The sequence below is a fragment of the Anarrhichthys ocellatus genome, unplaced genomic scaffold, assembly GCF_004355925.1.
Source record: "Anarrhichthys ocellatus isolate YVR2014 unplaced genomic scaffold, GSC_Weel_1.0 scaffold96, whole genome shotgun sequence".
Lineage (NCBI taxonomy): Eukaryota > Metazoa > Chordata > Actinopteri > Perciformes > Anarhichadidae > Anarrhichthys > Anarrhichthys ocellatus.
The window spans coordinates 597422-620400 of record NW_022280126.1 but is presented as its reverse complement, the minus strand read 5'-3'; the positions used below and the strand labels follow the sequence as shown (position 1 = coordinate 620400).

At 44.7% G+C, this 22979-nt stretch overlaps 1 protein-coding gene across 2 annotated transcripts in view; it reads left to right on the top strand.

The window, feature by feature from the left end:
* Positions 1-22979, top strand: part of thsd7aa (thrombospondin, type I, domain containing 7Aa) — a 186382-nt gene that overhangs the window by 138888 nt on the left and 24515 nt on the right. For both annotated transcript variants that reach the window (XM_031875803.1, XM_031875802.1), the window contains exons 8-20: positions 2589-2829; positions 5183-5298; positions 7969-8101; positions 8591-8694; positions 10245-10439; positions 10744-11010; positions 14058-14236; positions 14442-14447; positions 14760-14893; positions 16429-16582; positions 17162-17303; positions 17459-17574; positions 17668-17785. In XM_031875803.1, the coding sequence (XP_031731663.1) occupies positions 2589-2829; positions 5183-5298; positions 7969-8101; positions 8591-8694; positions 10245-10439; positions 10744-11010; positions 14058-14236; positions 14442-14447; positions 14760-14893; positions 16429-16582; positions 17162-17303; positions 17459-17574; positions 17668-17785 (1905 nt within the window). The remainder of the gene's footprint in view (positions 1-2588; positions 2830-5182; positions 5299-7968; positions 8102-8590; positions 8695-10244; positions 10440-10743; positions 11011-14057; positions 14237-14441; positions 14448-14759; positions 14894-16428; positions 16583-17161; positions 17304-17458; positions 17575-17667; positions 17786-22979) is intronic.

Here is a 22979-nt window from a genome sequence, read left to right as displayed (position 1 = left end):
GTTTCCATGTAGATGGATACTCACTCTCCTTTGCGCATGCTGGGCTTCAGGAGGACTTCCATGCCAGAACACAATGCAGGCTGCATGCTGCTACTTGTTTATTAGCTTTCCTAGCATTTAGGAGGCAGACTCTGCTACAGCGTTGAGGCCTTTACACACCGGGGACGTTTCTTTCGTGTGATTAATTCACACGCTTATATGTTTTCTCAAAGTGTTTGGACATGAGAACACACATAATGCAAATACTAATCATCAAAAACACAAACTCATATTCCAAAACTTTTTTGATACAGGCATCAACCAATCACCGTGTGCAGAACGGACATATTGAAAATGCACTCTATACAACAACAAGGAGGTTCTGTAGTCCGAGCCAAGATGGCAACCTTTATTACTCCGAAGTGGAGACCAGATCCCCTCCTACCGTTCTTTCCTCTGGGTAAGAACGGCTCTGGGTCAAGAGGATCCCAGCAGTTGGTCCTTTGCCTGGACAAGTCCATTTGAACCTTTTACTGAAAAAATATTACAACCGTTGCAGATTTGCGTCACTGCTCAAGTAATGACCCATCTAGGAAATGTATCCACCAATTATTGGTTAAATGCAGAAGTCTGATTTAGTGGCAAACAACATACCATAAGACTTCTCATCATTCTGTCCACGTTGTTTTGCGGCATCATCATCAGCCTGTAATCTTTTTTAGCCGTGTTATTTTTTAAAACATGGGTCTTGATGTCATATTTTTGTCATATCATTCCTGTCAGTTATGTTAACATATGAGCTGCACATTTTCTCAAATACGTGTTCAGTTTGATTGGTAGCACTTAAATGTCTATCAATTAACTATTTAATTAGCCAGTGCAGCTATGATGATGTGTCCTTCTACGAGTTAATGAGCTCCATGGCTGATGAATGACTGGCCTGATGAAATCCAATAACATCTTTTCTGAAAGACCCTGTGAAGGACATCACCCCTGTGCTGTTACAGAGAGGTCAGCCATATCTTCTGTCTCAGACTGCCCATCACTGACTGGAAGATGTCATTCGATGCCTTCTGAGGCGCTAATGGCTGACGTTCTCCTCGGGGGTTTTCTTTTTCCCGAGATGATGACTGCTGCAAATGACAGCGTTTCGCTGTGAAGAGGGTCACATGGTGTGCACAACCCACCTGGGTCCATACCTGGCTTTTGGCTCTGTGTAGACATCCTGCCCCCTGGGTCACCTCATCTCTGCGGTCTCATACACTCGTACAGCAGTGGATGGCCATAGCCTTACTGCTAGCCAACCTGTATTCTGTTACTGTCACTGTTTTGGGACTTTGATAGCGATAAAAAAAATAATTTATGATTGCTGTATGGCTGTATGATTTATCTTGTTTGCCCAAGCATACTGTAATTAAGTAGTAATGATAATTATTATCTTTGGTCGATTATCTTTGGTTTATCACTTTTAAATCGGGCATCAAATTTAGTACTTGCAATTATTATTTCCTTGGATTTTCTGTAGATGAAATCTGATTTTCTGAAGGCAGTTCTCTTGTTTTTGTCCAGCCAAGTTAGCTATTTATATTACTAACTGCCCAGCCATTCTTCTCCTCAGTAAAGTCCCACCAGACAGCAGGTGCTTTGTATTTATATGAGTGTGCCACTACTTAGTTTGCTGTTTAAAAAAATGGACATCCAAAATTGTGTTCTTTGTATTTTGACTCCTTGGAGACTAGAAGCACTTCAGTGCCTTTCATGTTGAAAGATCCATTGCTATGCCACAATGCCTAGTTGAATGTTTATCAAGTAATAATAATACATGTTATTCATGTAGCACAATTCATGCATTGAGTGCAGCTCAAAATGCTTTAGCCAGGGAAGCTGCCACATTGAAGACAATTTTACAATGAATGAGAAGTAAACGAGCAAATACAACATGAATGACACAATCATCTTTGAGATGAGAAAATACGGATAAAAACAATATTTAATAAAGTATATGCAACATAAAGTGGTTCCCAGTTTAGATATTTATATACAAGTAGCAGAGCTTTACATTTTGTGACACTGGACACTGGAAGCCAATGCATCTAGGCTACAACTCCCGTTCCAACTGGTGTGTTGGCATCTACCAGCATGCATTGCACTTGGATATCTTGTCAAACTCACCCTGCAGAGTAGGATCTTTGCCTGTATATGTCTTCTCCCTATCATGTCTGTCTGAACTGTATGAAAGAGCAGTTCACTCTGAAAGCAGCAGGCTTAGCATTGGCGACAGGCTGGTTCTGCCACTAAATAACCAACGAGGTATTTATTATTTTAATATGGGTGGAATCTGGGTTAAGAATGTGTTCAAATCAACCCAAAATGGAGGAAGGTGTGAGTCAAACCACCTACTGCAAAATGGCCATTACAAGGTCATGAAATGTGTCAGACCAGCCTTGATACAGAGACCAGACTTGAGAACTGCACTCTCTCTTTTTGGGTCAGTTGGATTGATCTCATGATTCTAAAATACCCATCTATACCCAAAAGCTGTATTAGGCTAGTGCTAGTGTTTCCATTTGTAGTCCATTGACGCTGTTTTGTGTTCCATCATTTCTCAGGTGGAATCCAATGCCCCAACAACAGTGCTCTGCAGGAGGGGAAGAACTGCAACGACCACCCCTGCACTGTGTACCACTGGCAGACTGGCCCGTGGGGGCAGTGCATAGAAGACTCCTCCAATCTAGCCACCAACACATCTGCAGGCCGAACACGCGGCGACGATGCCTCCTGCTCAGTGGGGATGCAGACCCGCAAGGTCATCTGTGTCCGGGTGAATGTGGGCCAGGTTCCTCCGAAAAAGTAAGATTCTACATAACTTATTTCACATGCAGGTGTGAATAAAGTACTTGAATGTCAATCCATCTCTGGCACATACAGTGTAACACAAGAGGATTCAACTGGTGTCAGCTGATATACATGTTAATATTAATTAGGCCTTAATGCTCAGGGCCGGACAGATTCCGGCCCACAGACCGTAAGGATGTGAGGGTATATGTTAATGGTATTCTTATTGGATCCCCGTGATGATTGAAGCTTGAGTTTATCTTGGGGTCCAGGCCAATGAAGATGAAGTTGGTGCTTTAAAAGCTTGAAGTGAAACTTCAACAGTTAAGTTATCAATCAGGAGAAAAGAAGAAAGCAACTGTGTTAGAAAACAAACTGTGATAGAAAGTCAGATGTACTGTACTAGCCTGTTGAAATAATAGAAGGAAAAAATGATCCACGACTCAAAACACAGTAAAAAGTAATCTGAACAACAAGCTTAAAAATCTGTTGCTAGCTGCAGCTAATGTTCAGATTTTGATGAAAGCTTCAGCACTTTTAATGTGTTCCCTTTTAGATTCAAAGACAGTTTTAAATCGATTTGTTGCGAGGCCTCTGACTGGCTTCTTCTCTAATGAGTGGCACGAATGAGGTTTATGAGTATTGTACTATGATGAAACATATGAGTATCATATGTTTAGATAAAAATTAGCAAATTAGAATTTTTGGATTCTGGTTCCAGAATCTAAATTTCCCTTCAAATCGTACATTCGTTAAACTTGAATTAAATCACCATATTTCTCTGATTGTGTTTAAACATGTTAAATTCACAGATCCAAGCATCGGCTGGGCATATAGGCTACGACACTCACTACTGAGTGATTAGGATAGAACTAAACAAATAAATCCCCAAAATAATGCTTACAAGTACTAATCCCAGTACTAATCGGGACAACATTTTGGCATCAGAAGCAGTTTCTGGAGTAGTATTGACTGATCCCATTCCAGTGGGCTTTGGGTGCATGCAGGTAAGTTTGTATGGAGAGTAAAAGCGATACTCATCAGTACTCATCAGCAACCCAATTGCCAGGCAGAAATTAGGCTTTTTAATGGTTTAAAATGAACCAGTAAACTGGCTACTTGTGAAACAATTGGTTGTTCACATCTTCTCTCAACTCGACTCCAGTCTAGCGTCTCAAGCGGCTAATCGGATTGCCGAAGAGGCTAAAATGTTGTCAGACTAATAACCGATGGTGTCCAAGGTTGCTTCCAAATGCTTCCATTTGTAGAAGTAAAAAGCAGCCTCGTGTTTGCTTATGGCACGTTGTGCCGTTTAGTCTCCTGGTTAGTCTGTTGTCGCTGGTGTCTGGCAGAGGTGTTGATGAGCTGTTCCAAGCATCTGGGTCTCTTTCCCCCCTGAAGGCATCTGCTGGGAACATGAATTATCTATGTATATATTCAACAGAACGAGAGCATTATTCTGGCAGTTACTATGCAGGGAAACCCACCCCCAGCCCCCACGCTGTGTATGGAGATTAATCTCACTTTTTATTCCTGCCCTTACTCCTAAACCCACTGTTACATGCCGAGCAGTGAGCCCACAGCCTTGGGACACACTTTCACATCAATGGAGACAGTGGCACCGCTTTCACCAGCAGCACCAGCTGCGGCCTGGATGTGAGGGCTGCCGTCAGTAAACAGAAATTGGCATTAGATCATTCTAATGCATTAGGATGATAAAAAAAACGAAATATGTATTAGGATTTTAATTAAGTGTGTGGTTCAAATGTGGTAAAAACTGTGATTTTTGAATGCGTGTGCATATATCATATGTCTGTGTTTGCCATAGAGCTTCTTCTCTTGCAACATTTTAATTGGTGATCTGCAATTCTGAGCAGAGCTCATTTCCAGGTTGGCTCGACACAGAGACGACGTCCCGACGCTTCTATGGGGATCTCAGGATTTGGGAAAGGGTTCAGTTTCAGTGCAGCCTGGCAAATCACTGCTGAATGCAATAATTTCCAGGAAGGGATCATTTAAGAAGCAATCAATTAAAAAAAAGTTGTTAAAGTCAAATTTACTGTTTTTCGAAGGATATTCTCGACTCTAACCTCTTTGTCTTAATAGTAGTAGTAGAACATGGAAGATATATCACTGAACATTAAGAATTGTAGAAAGGAAGTGTCTGTCTTCACAATACTATGCTGCAGTAGACACACACACACACAGTCAAAGTCTCAGAAAAAGATCCAGAGCTGCAGTCGGGCACATTGGGAGTCTCCCAGTGAACTCCCAGCATGGTTCCTTGGGCTCTGATCCAGCACATCTCTGTCAGATATTAAAGGGTTCTCTGTGTGTTTGCCTGAGCATGTTAATGATCTCCTTTCAGGTGTCCGGAGAGTCTGCGCCCAGACACCGTCAGGCCCTGCCTGCTGCCGTGCAAGAGAGACTGTATCATCACCCCGTACAGTGACTGGAGCCCCTGCCCATCAACATGTCAAGCAGGTAGCTCCAGCTCTTTGTTGGCTTCAGTACACACAGTGAGGCGATACGGGGTGTCACACCAGTGTCAAGAGAGGGAATGCATTAAAACCTGTATGACTGTGTTTCTCAATTAATAAAGCATACCAAGTGTGCTCATCATTGGGGCGACCGTGGCTCACTGGCTTAAGAGGGTTGTCTGGTAACCGCAGGGTCACCGGGCGCCTGTCATTGGTAGCCCACTGCTCCCTATATACAGGGATGGGTCAAATGCAGAGGTCAAATTTCGTGTATGTGTATATGTATATGACAATAAAAAGGGTTTCTATTCTATTCTATTCTATTATTTCAGCACCGGCAGAGAGATAATAAAATCATCATGCACACTGAGACGGAATACCAAAAGATCTGTTTGGATTGTGACATGTTTCATAAATGTGTGTGCAGCATCAGTCTATACTAAAAGGAAAATATTGGAATAGCAAGACAATTATTAAGTCCAGGTGTTGAACATCATAGGACAAGGACTTTGACAGCCCTTCATTTCTTCTTCTTCCTAAAGGTCTCTTATAAGATGTTAGTAGAGACTGTTGTGTGGAATCACATGGGGAGGGCTACCTCCACAATAAACAGCTGCTGGAAATCCTGACACTGTTGGTGAAATTGGAACCTATTTGCCAAATAAATATGTTATGTCAAGAAAGAGAGCTCCAAACAACTCTCAGCCTCAACGCTGTGCAGCTGTTATTCCCCTGAGTCTTGCTTTATGTATTGGCATAGTTACTCCCCGAAGTGCTGCTGAACAAATACTTAACTCACCTCATTATATACAATATCCATGTGTATCCATGTGTCTTGCTCTGAAAATGAGAGCAGATCATCTATTAACAGCTTGGTTAGTGTTTCCGTCTCCTGCTCCTCCCGTCATGTTGAAGTCAAACTTGCTTTTTACCAGCACGTATGCATAGACAAGCAATTACAAATTGATGCAGTTTGCATAAAAAAATTATAATAATAATCCATCCATCCATTTTCCTCCGCTTATCCGGGGTCGGGTCGCGGTGGCAGCAGGCCAAGCAGGCTGACCCAGACCTCCCTCTCACCGTCAACATGTTCCAGCTCATTCTGGGGGATCCCGAGGCGTTCCCAGGCCAGCTGGGAGATGTAATCCCTCCAGCGTGTTCTGGGTCTTCCCCGGGGCCTCTTCCCAGTTGGACGTGCCTGGAAAACCTCCAGTGGGAGGCGTCCAGGAGGCATCCTAATTAGATGCCCGAACCACCTCAGCTGACTCCTTTCGACGCGAAGGAGTAGCGGCTCAAGTCCAAGCTCCCTCCTGATGACCGAGCTCCTTACCCTATCTCTAAGGCTGAGCCCGGCCACCCTACGGAGGAAGCTCATTTCGGCCGCTTGTAGCCGCAACCTTGTCCTTTCGGTCACGACCCAGAGTTCATGACCATAGGTGAGGGTAGGAACGTAGACCGAGTGGTAAATTGAGAGCTTTGCTTTCCGGCTCAGCTCCCTCTTCACCAAGACGGTCCGGTGCAGCTCCTGCTTTACTGCTGCAGCCGCACCGATCCGCCGGTCCATCTCCCGCTCCATCTTACCCTCACTCGTGAACAAGACCCCGAGATACTTGAACTCCTTCGCTTGAGGTAGGCACTCCGTCCCCACCTGGAGGGAGCAATCCACCGGTTTCTGGCAGAGAACCATGGCCTCAGATTTGGAGGTGCTAACTCTCATCCCGCCGCTTCACACTTTCCTGCAAACCTCCCCAGTGAATGCTGGAGGTCACGATCCGAGGAGGCTAACAGGACCACATCATCTGCAAACAGCAGAGAGGCGATCCCGAGACCCCCGAACCTGACGTTCTCCACCCCCAGGCTGTGCCTAGATATGCTGTCCATGAAAGTCATGAACAGGACCGGTGACAAAGGGCAGCCCTGGCAGAGGCCAACACCCACCGGGAACGTGTCTGACTTATTGCCGAGAATGCAATATAGTAATAATCCTTATAATTTAAAATCTTGCTTTATGATTACCATGTTTTGATGTTTTCTTTATTATATCAAACCTGATCCAGTGAATACTGTCTGCTTACACAGCATGATTCTACATGGTGTAGATTCACCAGGTTAAAGGAAATAGAGGCTGAGCTAACTGTGCTCACTATCAGTGCTGAGGCTCACAATGTTCCATCAATGTTCAGTGCCCCTCGGTGTCTGATACCGACACACTGGGGCACCCTTTAGTGTCTGTATAAGACACACCAGGCTTTCAACTAACTCCAATGTAAACCCATGCTCGCCGTTATTAGACAGTCAGAGCAATTGACGTTGTATAAAGAGCATGAAAGTCTGCAAAGGGCAGATTTGGACGAGGGGTGATTAGGATCCCAGGTCGATTGTATTAGCTTCCCTTAGAAGTGGTCAATTCTAGTGAGCAAATAGATACATTACAAATAGATAGGTTTCGTAACATTCAGTCTACATTAACATATTTAATGAAATACAGCAAATAGTGCCTTTTGAAATGTGGACATGCTGGAACTCAAGAAGAGGCCCCAGCATTGTTCACTCTGCAGCATTTCATATTCAACATTTAACCTCAGTTGCTTGTTTATAAGTGTGTTTAGGTACACTTAGCTGAAACTACACACTTAAATGTACACATGTGTTTGCTTGTGTCTTCGCTTAGGTGGTAACACCAAGAAGAAGCAGTACAGGAAACGTATTATGATCCAGATACCAGCCAATGGGGGACAGGACTGTCCTGAAGTTCTGACCCAGGAGAGAGAGTGTGATGCTCCATCTGTCTGTCGAGGATACAGGTAAGCTGGTCCTATTCAACATTTAAACACCTGCAAACATTACGCAGTGACAACCTCGTAGTTGTAATTACAAGTCGGAGTTGTGGGTCATTTTGGATGCCGGTGATGTCCTCAAATGGCCAAAAGAACTGCACACAAGCGAATCGTCTGCAGTTATTTTTATTTAAATTCTGACTTAACTCAAGTCCATTGCTACTTTCACATGGCATACTCTTGCACCCTTTTGATCATGGCCTTCATTATGGATTATGACAAGGTACTGAGTCGATGTTCCTGTAGTGGAGGATTTATTGTCCTCAAGATTATCATTTTGGTGATGGCTCCATCCATTGCTTTATTGAAGGAGGTAATGAATAGTACATTTTCTAGAGATTGCTAGACTCTTATTCTTACCCATCGGATCCAGGATATAAAAGTGGCCACCATTCACTCCACCCTGCATCTGATTGCTAAACACTTCTGATTCTCATACCTATTTATTTTTTTTAGATGGAAAACCCATAAGTGGCGAAGATGCCAGCTGGTTCCATGGTCAGTACGTCAGGACAGTCCTGGAGCTCAGGAGACCTGTGGGCCCGGACTGCAGGTTCGGGGTGAGGACACACACACAGACACATGCACAGATTACACAAACATTCACACATGTTGAGTTCTTCTTTATATGAACACATTAGTTAGACAGAGCAGGAAGAACAGCGTAATCAAAAAGGCATGAGATAGAGCCGAGATGTGGTTTCAGTGGGGATTTGGGAACACTGATCAGATCCTTCCATCTACATGCTCTATTCCAAAGAGCCTGGGATACAGCACTGGGCATCAAAGCAGTACCTGGGGGCTGCATACCACTTTCATTTAGCTGTGGATGTCATGGGACTGAGAAGAGTCTCAAATCTCACCCTCTCTACAAAACCAATAAACTTAAAGTATGGGTTTAAATGCCAGCGGTGGGTAGAGAATCTCACAACAAAACATGACCTGTGGCCTGAGTGAGTATTGAAGCAGACAGTTGACTTGCTATCAGTGGACACACTCAGACTCCTGTCTCAGAGACAGAGACCATTATCAGATTCCAATGATGAGCATCCTGCTCCTCCATTACCTGTAATAGTATACTCTGAGCTGAAGAGACACAATTCAATACAAGCCTCTTACGATTCACCCATTCACTCAATACAACGTGTGGAAGGCAATAGCCATTCTACTAGTATGTCCCATGAATGTGTGTGTGTGTGTGTGTGTGTGGGGGGGGGGGGTTAAGAAAGGTAGACGGAGTGATGATGATTGGGTGTTGGTGTTTTTATTGTTAACATATTGTCAACATATTGTCACCGCCAGCATGCCACAGTACAACTCCCAGTATTTCCATGATGTACTACTTTATACTTGTATAAGAAAAATGTACTTTTTACTCCACTACGTCTATTTGAAGGCTACAGTTACTTTACAGAGTTAGTGTAGATGAGCTAATGAAATATGACGCAACGACCAACGTTATGTAAGGTAGTTTAGATTAACCCTATCTTGTCAACTACAATAATATATGTATGCAATAACTCATGTTGTTCGGCCCAAAACATCATCAAGTAAATCCAAATGCTCATCAAATCTACACAGTATGAATAATACATTGCACAGTATATTGCATAGATATTAGGGACTTAATCAATGTCTTTAAGGAAGTCATGGGGCATGTTTCTCAAAAGTGTAATACGTGGAGCAACTTTTTAAATGATCAAAACTTCCAAAGGAACATAGCTCTTTGCAACTTACGTTTCATTATAAACAACATCCTCATCATTTAGTTTTCTAAACGAATGAGTCACACAGGAGGAGGAGCTGTAGAAGGTGATACTAACGGTCCCTTTTGTTTACACATCCAATATTGTGTAAAATGCACAGCACACTGCACTCTATGTACTGAATTAAAGCATGTTTTATTCAGGAAACTGGATGATGGTAGGGGCCGACTGTCTCAAAGTATAGTGTATATTGGAGTGTTAGTGTGGAGCGTCAGACCCAACGATCTACTGTGGACACACAGATGACTCTTATCTTCTCATCATTTAAATCAAAGTTGACCATGACCTACAAAATGAGAAGTGTCCTTCCTCATCAAATTCTCTTCACTCCTTTACCACTGTAGCTGTTTCGTGCCGGAAGCAGGACGGTGGGCAGGCAGACGTTGAAGCTTGTCTTAAGTTTGCCAGCTCCATGCCGCCTCTCACACACCCCTGCCAGCTGCCCTGCCAGGAAGACTGTCAACTCAGCAGCTGGTCCAAGTTCTCCTCCTGCACAGCCGATTGCGTGGGTGTCAGGACCCGCAAGAGGATGCTGGTCGGTGAGTGACAGACTTTGATTTCAAGCTGACTTCCAGATTACATCAATCTTTAGAGGAAGATCAGTAGATATGAAGAACATTTTGAATTTGAAATTTGTATTTGTGTAATATGAGAGGGCTACAAACAACCCTGTTCTTTTCTATATCTAAATCTCTACACTTCTACAGGGAGCAGTCACTAAGCTGCCTCAATGAAACAGCGGGGGCTCCAAGCCTTGCTGAAGGACCAACAATCATGAAATGGCATAATTAACCTAAACCTTAATTAAGTTAAGGGTTAATGTTTTGTTTTTTTTTGTTCCAGGGAAGAGCAAAAAGCATGACCAGTGTAAAAACAACCAGATGTACCCCCAGAGCGAGACCCAGTACTGCCCATGTAACAAATACAACGCCCAGCCTGTGGGCAACTGGTCAGACTGTGTCCTACCTGAAGGGGGCCGCATGGAAGGTCAACTGGGCATGAAAGTCCAAGGTGACATCAAGGAGTGTGGCCAAGGATATCGTTACCAGGCCATGGTGTGCTACGACCAGGACAACCGCATAGTGGAGACCTCTCGCTGCAACAGCCACGGTGAGTTGTCCATGCTCAAAAAACTCTCTCCATCTTTAGAAAACACCAGCATTAACAGAATCAGAATCAGACTCAGAATCAGCTTTATTGGCCATGTATGCTTACGCATACATGGAATTTGTCTCCGGTTTCCACTCCGCTCTCAATGTACAAACACAAATTTACAATAAACAAGACAATATATATATAAAGAATAAAAAGGGCAGCAAAAAAAAGTAGAACCGATGTAGGTATAGACATTTAGCTATATACAATATAAGTATAAATATATATTCAAGAGAAAAAGTGTATATATATATATATACACATGTGAACATAAACCTATAGACAATGGCATGAATTATAAGTGGCGGTAATAGTGCAGTATAACTTATTTATTGTTCATGAGAGTGATGGCCAGTGGAAAGAAGCTGTTCCTGTGTCTGGTGGTCTTGGCGAACAGAGCCCTGTAGCGCCTACCAGAGGGGAGGAGTTGAACAGCTTGTGTCCAGGGTGTGAGGTGTCTGCAGAGATCTTTTCAGCCCGTTTCATGACTCTGGAGGTGAACAAGTCCAGGATGGAGGGCAGGCTGGAACCAATGATCCTCTCTGCAGACCTGACAATCCGTTGCAGTCTGTTCCTGTCCTGTTTGGTGGCTGATCCGAACCACACAGTGATAGAAGAACAGAGAACAGACTGGATGATGGCTGAGTAAAACAGGATCAGCAGCTCCTGAGGTAGGTTGAACTTCCTGAGCTGGCGCAGGAAGTACAACCTCTGCTGTGCCTTTTTCCGGATGGTGTTGATGTTGGAGGCCCACTTCAGGTCCTGGGAGATTGTGGATCCCAGAAACTTGAAGGTCTCCACAGCAGACACAGTGTTGTTGTGTATGGTGAGGGGGGGCAGTGTTGGGGGGCTCCTCCTGAAGTCCACTGTCATCTCCACAGTTTTGAGCTTGTTTAGCTCCAGGTTGTTCTGACTACACCAGAGGACCAGCTGTTCAACCTCCCGCCTGTACGCAGACTCATCACCGTCCCTGATGAGGCCGATGACCGTTGTGTCGTCTGCGAACTTCAGGAGCTTGACCGTTGGGTCCTCTGAGGTGCAGTCGTTGGTGTAGAGGGAGAAGAGCAGTGGAGAGAGCACACAACCCTGGGGGGCGCCAGTGCTGATAGTCCGGGTGCTAGATGTGATTTTTCCCAGCCTCACCTGCTGCGTCCTGTCAGTCAGGAAGTTAATGATCCACTGGCAGGTGGAGGCTGGCACAGTGAGCTGAGAGAGTTTGGGTTGGAGTATTGCTAGGATGATGGTGTTGAACGCTGAGCTGAAGTCCACAAACAGAACCCTTGCATATGACCCTGGGGAGTCGAGGTGTTGCAGCATGTAGTGCAGTCCCATACTGACTGCATCATCCACCGACCTGTTTCCACCGACCAGCAGGGGCCCTGTGATGTCCTTCAGATGGGTCAACACCAGTTTCTCAAAGGATTTCATGACCACAGACGTCAGCGCGACGGGCCTGTAGTCATTCAATCCTGTGATGGAGGATTTCTTGGGGACCGGGATGATCGTGGAGAGTTTGAAGCAGGAGGGTACTTCACAGAGCTCCAGTGATCGGTTGAAGATCTGTGTAAAGATGGGGGCCAGCTGGTCAGCACAGACTTTCAGGCAGGAGGGTGACACACCGTTTGGGCCTGGTGCCTTCCTGATCTTCTGTCTGTGGAAGAGCCGACTCACATCCTCCTCGCAACCAGTTCAATTGCAAAACACAGATTTTAATTACAACAAATCATTAACTCCCAGTGGTAAAAAGGTTTATAAGTTACAGCGTTTTACTAAGTGTGTCAGTCAAAGAATGCACCAGCTAAATAGTGGATCGATCTATATTACTTCTCTGTCATAAATGATTGCAACAAGTCTGACGTATGACCAATAGCTTATGGTGGATACTGTTAGCAAACGTTTGATAGCTATTGCTGATAACTCATCTAGCTGACTTTGAGGCTCTTCTACTCTTCTACTGTTACATTATATTTTAGCATACACCACGGATTTCAGGAGTAACCCATTTTCCCACACTCCCACACCACATTAGTAACGTGGACATTCAACACATCCCCAGTTGGCAGAAAGTGACAATGGCAACATTTGTTCTGGAGACTGAATGGCTGGGTTTAGAGACCTGGGTTCTCCCTCTTCCTCCTTCCAACAGTCATCTTTGATTTGTTCAACCATGAACACAATCTTGGCCTTTGTGAGGCTCGTATGTGTTGTTGGGGAAGATACTGACAATCAGCCTATTGTTGGATGTAACTTATCTTAAATGTGGACCTAAAAAAAGACAGACCTTGAAGCTGAATAGTAGTAATTTCTTCATAATAATTTTATTTATTTCTATCATGTGAAGACTTTATATATATTTTCTCACTGAAATATGTTAAGTAGGCAAGAATTGTTCTTCTATGAGCAATCCTGTCCCAATATTTCAGATCATTCGCCCTCAATCGACAGGACAACTTGGGAATGCATTGCTGCCAGCAGCCCAAAACAAAGAGAGAAAGGGGAATTATGAATCACAGTGCTGTCGTATTTTGCATCTTAGCCCTGTGAAAAAAGAGAACACATCAAAGCACTCGGGGGAACGAGTGTGTCTGCGTTTGCTTTGCTCCCGGTATGGGGCTGCTTGATGGTAACCGGCTGTAACTGTAAAAAGATACCGGACTCAGAGTCGCTACTGCTGCTTTCTTTCTCTCGGATTTCGGAGTCCTGCATTGGTTCTTTTTTGCTGGAGAGCACTGTGGTAATAACACAGTAAGTTTTTGCTCCCTTTGGCTGATAGATGTATCTTCTGGCTACAGCTGTAGTTCAGTGATGCTAGGTTTGTTTATGGCAGGAGTCAGGGAAAGCATCATATGCTTGAATCTGGAATCATCATCAGTGAGTAATAGCGAGAATGTTCGCTTAAGAAGTCGCTGATAAGCACCGAGGCTGGTGGTCTGTTTTTGGGAAGAAAGTCAGTTGTTATAGTGTTTGGATGGATAAGTCTGCTATCATCTGATTGGTTACAGGGTACATCGAGGAGGCTTGCATCATCCCATGTCCATCTGACTGCAAACTGAGCGAGTGGTCAAACTGGTCACGCTGCAGCAAGTCCTGCGGCAGTGGGGTCAAAGTTCGCTCAAAGTGGCTCAGAGAAAAGCCCTACAATGGTGGAAGACCGTGCCCTAAACTGGACCATGTCAACCAGGTGAGAGAGGTCCCACTTTAAACAGTGTGATTGTGATGTTTCAACACAATATTACGCCTGAATGCTTCTCTGAGGTTGAATGTGTCTGATGTATTTATAATGCTAGATGAAGGTTACTTTTATTAATGCCTTGAATGTACAACAATCTGAATCACTTTTCTCTGTTTTTCCTTTCTCTACTCTGATGAATGGTTTCCATCCACAGGCTCAGGTAAGCTTATCGTTATTTAATTTATGTTTTTATCCCTTTTTGTAGCAGTTATCTTGGGACTTGATTGTCTCTTCAATTCTGAAATTGTGTTTGTGTTGCGTTTAGTGAAATTGTGATAATAAATGCCCAACGAATGATTGTATACATTTGATGTTGTTCTTGTGAATCATTTATAATTCCTCATGGTAACTGCAGATCAGTTCCATAGTTTAAGGAAACAAAATATTTTTACATTTAAAAAATGTTTGTTGCTAACCGACATATTTGCTGCACAGAATCAGAGCCTAAATGTCATGTGTCTGCGTGTGTCAGGTGTATGAAGTGGTGCCGTGCCTTAGTGACTGTGGGCAGTATGTCTGGGTGGCAGAGCCCTGGAGTGTGTGGAAGGTCAGCAATGTTGACCTGAAGGACAACTGTGGTGAAGGTGTTCAGACCAGGAAAGTCAGGTAAGATCAAACCATGTCAAACCATGTCATGTTCTCAATCTGCATTCTTGTCAGTACTCGTGTTCTCTTGGATGTTTTTAATGTATTCAGTTTACATTCGGTTTTAAGTTCAAATTCATAGTCTGCATTTAGACAATTAAAACTTGTGTGAGCTGCGGGTAGATCCCAAAGTAACAACTGTTACTTTAGTTAGTTTGGAGATTCTTCCAGGTGAGAAATGATACATTGTATGTTGTCAATTTATCAAAGTAGTGCTTACTTAAAAATTCCTCTGATGTTTTTGGAGATGGGATCACAGTATTGTCTCGTATATTCAATTTATATTGTGTTCTTTGTGCATAAGAGATGATGATTGAGATATTACATTAATTGTCTGTTATCTCTGTCTCTGTGCATGTTAAACCTTCTTCTGCTGCAGCTTTTAGGTTTATCTGAGGGAGTTCAATTCAGATTTGACACATGTTGAAAGTATTGAAAGTATTACATAGTAGGATTGCTGTTGTGACTTTTACGTGAAATTGACCAGGGAATTTCAGAAATTAAGCCGACATGAGACAGAAAATATATGCCGTTAGATGCCTTGATAATCAGCTCAGTGGACCAGGCTTCTTTCCAATAGTAGTAGAAAAGTGAGGCCAATGAGGATGTATCTTAAACTTGCATTCTCTCTACTGACCAGCAGGGGGCGACTCCTCTGGTTGTATAGAAGTCTATGAGAAAATGACTCTACTTCTCTCTTGATTTATTACCTCAGTAAACATTGTAAACATGAGTTTATGGTCTCAATCTCTAGTTTCAAGTCTTATTCAATACAACATGATGTTCATTTCGTACATTATGGTCCATTTAGAGTCAAACAGACCATAAAGCAGGGGATGCTTTAGGGCGGGGCTACACGGTGATTGACAGGTCTCTACTATGCCGTTGTCCAATCTGGGAGTACACCGTGTTTTGTTCTTAGAACCCTTTCACAGTGTAGATTCAGTTGAAGAAAGTTATTTGTAATATTTTGGTTGCCTGTCTTCTTCGGCATTCAGTTATACTTAGCTCCACCCTGTCGTGTCACTTCTGCTTGCAAAAAAACAAGACGGCTAAAATGCCAAACTCAAGGCTTCAAAGGGGCAGTCCACAAACCAATGGGTGACATCCCGGCAACTATGTCCAGTTCTATGTCGATGGAAAAGACAAACAAATCTCGATATCCGGTGTTTGAAGACCGGAGGAAGCTGCAGCTGCTCAAAAAATGTACAAATCTTTGGCATTGTTTCAAAATTTGGAAAGTTAGAATTGTAGTGCTTGATTTGGAGAACAACAAACGCCTCAAACGCCTGAGATGGTAGAAAGGAATGGTGATGACATATAGGATATATTGAAACATTTATCTGAGTCAGAACCCTACGACAGTTTCTCAAAAACAAAAAAATGACCAATCAATTTATTTGAGGATTCTGTCTTGGGAAACAAAAACAAATTACAAAGGGAGGAACTTGTTACTGCAATTACTTCTTAACTTGGAATCCCCATCTTGTGTCCAGATGTATGCTGAACACTATAGATGGGCCCTCTGAGCAGGCGGAGGACTACCTGTGTGATCCAGAGGAGATGCCTCTGGGGGCCCGCAACAGCCGGTTGCCCTGCCCAGAGGACTGTGTGTTGTCAGACTGGGAAGCCTGGAAACCATGTCCACTGGTATACGTGACATATTACTTTCTCTGTCAATGCTTTGTGTTCACACATGAGGTAAATAGTCTTCAAACTGTCACTTTCACAAGCATTTATCACAAATCACACTTGCTGCATGAGGCAGAACTATACATCATGGTGTTGTCTGCATAATAATAATAGTAATAATGAATTAGTTTCAGCACAAATATGCAAAACCTGAAAGTCCACTCACATATCTGCTGCTTGTGTTTGAGTTGTGGCAGAAGGGGAGGGACCAATCAAAGTCAAATCTGCTCACTGTTGTCCCTCTACAAAATGTCTTTGTTGTTTTGATCCCAATCAGATCTTGATCAGGGTTTTGTGCTTTGGAGTCAGTGTGCATACATTACTCTTTTTAATGAAATGCTTGAAATGAAGTTGCATGAACATGAGTAGGCACAACGCAAAAAACACATCATCTTTAAACATGTTAAAGGAAAAAGTTGTGAGAGGTGTTTATTTTAATAAAATATTGAATGGAGACGAGGACATGAACAAAGTCTATTTGTACATGTACTGTAGCAGTATGGCTGATTAAGTCATGATCCTCTCTCTGCTCCTCAGCCATGCAGTGGGAACAGTTCTCGAGAGAGGAGCGCTTACCCGCTCCGACAGCCTGGAGAGGAGAAGGAGTGTCCTCCGACTCAAGAGACAGAGCTCTGCAAACTCAACAGCAACTGCTTCCACTACTCCTACAACATCACTGGTGAGACTCATGTAGAGCATCATCAATATGCAATTATCAGAGGCAGGGTAATTAACATGAAGCCACACTCTTTGCATTAAAAGCGTTTTAATGTTGGTGGTGCATGAGGCTGTTTGTCTGTGAGTTGTCTTTGCTGATGAAACGTCTCCATGCAGATTGGAGTACCTGCCAGCTCAGTGAGAGAGCAGTGTGTGGAAACGGCATCAAAACCCGCATGCTGGACTGTGTGCGCAGCGACGGCAAATCTGTAGACCTCAAGTTCTGTAAAGAGGTGAGTTTTCGTTTAGTTTTTTGTTTTTTCTGTTAAAGCCACTGTTTATTGGTTTTTGTCAAAGAGTAGCTAAAATCATGTTTTCTCTTGCAGCTGGGCCTGGAGAGGAAATGGCAGATGAACTCTTCCTGTATTGTGGAATGTCCCGTCAACTGCCAGCTTTCCGAATGGTCACCATGGTCTGAGTGCACCCATGCCTGTGGGCTGGCAGGTGTGTGCAGTACTCCTCTCTTTTTAAATTCTCAAAAGAAAAAACATATTCATCCCACTCACCTGACTCATGGTCTTCTGGAGAGCTCCTAAATCTGTGATTCCATTGGCATATTTAGCTTACCAGCATTAGCTGTATTACATTTTTTGATACATTCTTATATACTGCAGTAAATTGTTTGATATGGGAGTCAGGCAGGTATCTCAACCAGGTGTCCTATAGGTACAGTCTCAGTACAGAGTACTCCAGAAACCACGTAAATGACACAATTTTTAACGTAAAGGGACAGTATGTAGGATTTGGTGGCATAGTGCTGTGGTTGCAGATTGCATGTAACTGAATACACTTCCTCTCAATCCTTTCCAAGACTGCAGTAACATGAGCAGGCGAGTGCAAAGCCATGGTAACGCTGTTCTCGTCACTCAGAGGCCCTTCTTACCGTAACAACACTACTTTAGGAACAACGGCAGTCAGTTGGCGGCTGACGGTCCCGATGTACTCTGTGGCTCATGTTGCTGCAATTTCATAATCGTGCCGTAGGAACGCAATAGGCTCTCTCTCTAGAGCCAGTGTCTGGTTTGTCCGTTTTGGGCTACTGTAGGAACATGGTGGTTCAACACAGCCGACTCCATAAAGATGACCCGCTCCCAATGTAGATATGAAGTGCTTATTCTAAGCTAACAAAGACATTATCGTAGACGTCGATGCTGTTGTATTAAATGTCAAGCCGCTACTGCTCCCATGATGCCGCCGTGCTTTCTGAAATCACACACTGGGGCGGCGTTATGCAGCCATTGCTTGGTTCAGTTTGAAAAAGCAAAGCCGGCTTCACGGCAGATCTTCTTTATGGCAGTATTGCGGAATCTCTGTGTGAAAGGGGCTATAGTTATGAATATCATATTCCATTCCTGCTAATAGATCCCCCTGAAAAGCTACACACTGGCCCTTTAACCAATCCAATGCTACCTCTTCCCACGTCTTTTGATAATGTGCTTTCTTAGCTGCTACAGTGATCAGCTCTCAGTGGTCGGCTTCTCCTCCGGTAATGATGGAAACCAGAAACGCTTCATGACGTGAGAAACAATGATGTTATAGCCCTAAACCAACTGAGTGAGGGATAATAATGTCTGTGCATGTAATTCCATAGGATCAGGCCATTGATTGGCGGTCCATTACGAGTGTGTGCTCTGGGGCTCAGGGAGCACTCTGCTCTCCACGAGTCCTTGAGAAGAGCAGCTGCCAGAAGCAACAAGAGCAAATAGTAGACATGAAACCAATACAGGCTTTAGCTACTGTGGTAACCTTAATCTGTCCCCAGGCGAGAAGGATTTTTTGTCCTCGTACGGAGAACCAGCAGGTAGGCCAAAGGAACTGAGGATTTCCTCGCTTTCCTTCCTGTGTTTCTTTTTATCTCCAGGCTAGCTGCGAGGACATACTTTCCTGGAAGGGTTCGTTTCTTTTCCGGAGCCAGGAATAGCAATGATCTGGATTTGTGATTTCAAACAAATGGTCATACCTGGAAGCAGCAAGGTGCTGTTATCAGTCAGGTGTAGAAACACAGCTATTTTCCTGGATGTGTCCAACTTGTGTGCATAGATAATCATGACATTGTGTGTTCTCCAGCCAAACACTGATAGTGACAGGTGGCACATGCTTTTTTTTTTACCCAGCATCCCTCAATGCCACCCACCACTCAACGCCAAACACTGCCATGGCCGCCCGCAGGGAGACTGCTGAAGCATGAAAATCGTAATGAAGGGTGATAACTGCCTCCGTAGGGCGCTTGCAGCTTCTGAAATAAAACCAGAGAACAAAGAAGCACACAAACATGATGCTCAAAAACTTCGAACAGATTCACTTGAGATAGATAGATGTATACTTTATTCATCCCCAGGCGGAAATTTGTTTGTAGCAGCAGCAAACAAAGTTACAGAGTAAACGTAAGAATATGAAAGATGCTCAATATATACAATACGATAAGATAACAGAGCAGAATATAATAAATGTAAAGAAAATAAAAAATGCACAGTATATACAATAAAATAGAATGGTATTAAATTAACTAACTAGGTAAAAAAAAGTAGTACAAGGATCACCAACAGCAAACAACAACAGTGTAGCAGTGTTGTAGTCAATTGAAAGATGATCTGGCCAGAGGTGATTGTACAGTCTTATTGCAGAGGGCAGGAATGTTTTCCTGTATCGGTCCTTGCGAGGGTGGTCCGGGTTATCCAATATGGATAATAGTTTCTTCAGTGTCCTCCTCTCCACCACCTGTTCCAGATAGTCTTGTTTGCAGCCAATGGTGGAGCCGGCCTTCTTAACTAGTTTGTTAAGTCTGTTGGTGTCTCCGGCTCCAATGCTGCTCCCCCAGCAGACTACGGAGAAGTACAGTGCACTGGCCACAACAGACTGGTAGAACATCTCCAACATCTTGCTGCACATGTTGAAGGATCGAAGTTTCCTCAAGAAAAAGAGTTGACTCCTCCCCTTCTTGTACACAGCATTGATGTTGGTCTTCCAGTTCAGTCTGCTGTCGATGGAGACACCCAGGAACTTGTACTCCTCCACCATGTCCACATCCTCTCCCAGAACTCTCAGCGGTTGTGGAGCCGTCGTCTTCCTCCTGAAGTCGACCACCATCTCTCTGGTCTGGGCCACGACAGAAGCAGGTGATTTCTACCGGTTCACTCCACAAACTCATCCATTACTGCCCTTTACTCCTCCTCCCATCCGTCCCTTATACACCCGACCACTGCAGAGTCATCAGAGAACTTCTGCAGATGGCATGACACAGAGTTGTACTGGAAGTCAGTGGTGTACAAGGTGAACAGGAGGGGAGACAGAACAGTTCCCTGTGGGGCTCCAGTATCACTGTCCACCGTATCAGACAGCACACGGCCCAGTTGGACAAACTGTGGACTGCCTTAGAGGTAGTCAGTGATCCAGGAGACGGTGGACGCGTCAACCCCCACCACCCGCAGCTTCTCACTCAGCAGCACTGGTTGGATGGTGTTGAATGCACTGGAGAAATCAAAGAAAGTGATTCTCACAGAGACACCGGTTCCATCCAGGTGAGACTGAGCTCGTTGCAGCAGGTAGATGATGGCGTCGTCCACCCCCACATGAGGCTGGTATGCAAATTGCAGAGGGTCCAGTGAGGATTTCACCCGCGGTCGGAGGTGGGCCAAGACAGCCTCTCCAGCACCTTCATCACATGAGATGTGAGGGCAACTGGTCGGTAGTCATTGAGGCTAGATGGTGTCATCTTTTTTGGTTCAGGAACCAGGCACGACATCTTCCAGAGCACCGGGACTTCCTCCTGCTTCAGGCTCAGGTTGAAGAGGTGTTGCAGGACATTAGACAGCTGGATGGCGCAGGTCTTCAGGACCCTGGGGCTGATGGCATCAGGTCCTTCAGCTTTTCCTTGGTGGAGTCTCTCCAGCTGTCTTCTCACCTGGCCAGTCATCACAGAGAGGGGGGGTGGAAGAGCCATTTGATGTTGAGGGCTCTGTATATGCAGCTCACCAGGGGGGACAGAGGGGGAGGTGTTTGGTAGGTGTGGTGTGTGGAGGAGACAGATGAGGGCTGTGAACTAAACCTATTGAAGAAACAGTTTAGCTCATTTGTCCTCTCCAGGGAGCCCCCTGGTTGTCTTCATCTAACCCTGAAGACGGTTATCTGCTTCATCCCGGTCCACACCTCCTTCACGTTGTTCTGCTGGAGTTTGGCCTCCAGCTTCCTCCTGCAGGAGTCCTTGCACTCTCTGATCTTCACCTTCAGGTCGCGCTGGACTCTCCTGAGCTTGTCCCTGTCCCCAGACCTGAAAGCTGCTTTCTTCTTATTAAGAAGAGCTTTCAGGTCACTGATGATCCATGGCTTGTTGTTGGGGAAGCAGCGCACAGTCCAGGATGGTATGACGGTTTGTTCACAGAATTTGATGTATTCTGTGATGCAGTCCGTCATGCTGTTGATGTCCTCCCCATGTGGTCCACACAGCACATCCCAATCCGTTGACTCAAAGCAGTCCTGCAGGGCATCATTAGCCTCCTGAGACCACCTCCTCACAGTCCTGGTGGTCACAGGCAGCCTCTGCACCAGAGGAACATACTTTGGTGTTAACAGGATCAGGTTGTGGTCAGACCTGCCAAGGGGGGGAAGGGCAGTGGCACTGTATGCATCCTTGCATTAGCATGGAGAAGGTCCAGAGTTTTATTGTTCCTTGTGGGGCAGTCAACATACTGGTGAAAAGTTGGCAGGGCTTTACCCAGAGTGGTGTGGTTAAAGTCTCCAGTAATTGCCAAAAACGCACCAGCATGTTGACTCAGCAGTCCAGACACAGTGGAGTGGATTGTGTCCACTGCTGCCTCAGCGTCAGCTGATGGCGGGACGTACACAGCCACAACAATGGCGGACGTGAACTCCCTCGGCAAATAATATGGACGCATCCCCACGGCTAACAGTTCAATGTCCGGGCTACAGAAGCGTTCTTTCACACACACATGGTCAGGATTGCACCACCTCTCGTTCACATACACGGCAATCCCGCCACCTCTCTTATTACCGCTCTGTATAACGTCTCTGTCCGCCCGAACAGTCCTGAAGCCGGGCACCGACCCACTGTGGTCCGGGAAATCCCTGTGCAGCCATGTCTCCGTGAAACACATGACGCTACACTCACGGAAGTCTCTCTCAGTCTTAACCAGCGCGCCAAGCTCGTCCGTCTTATTCGCCAAAGACCTCACGTTCCCCGTTATAATCGCCGGAACTGAAGGTTTGTACTTCCTCGTCATAGCCCTCCGCTTAGCGCCCGACCTGCAGCCCCGAGCCCTTCTCCGTAGTTCCACCGGGATCTCAGGCCTGGTGGCGGGCAAAAGCCGCGGTTTGCTCAGCGCAATCAGCTGATCGTGGGAATAGACAATGGCCCCAGTCATTGGGTGTGGCTCTCCGTACAAACAGGAAGAAAAGTAACAGAAAGCCACGAGAAAAGTTGAGAAAAAGTTACGGTCCGTTGTCTGACCGTAATTTAAACCAAACGTGAAGGAAAAAGAACAAAAGAAGAGAAGAAAAGTGAAAAAAAAGACAAAAAATTAAAACACACACAGGGAGCTGCTGCGACAGGCAGCCGCTGGTGCGGCGCCATCTTGAAGGGAGGAACATTTGGGCAGGATGTGTAAGTGGGTCATTTTTAAGG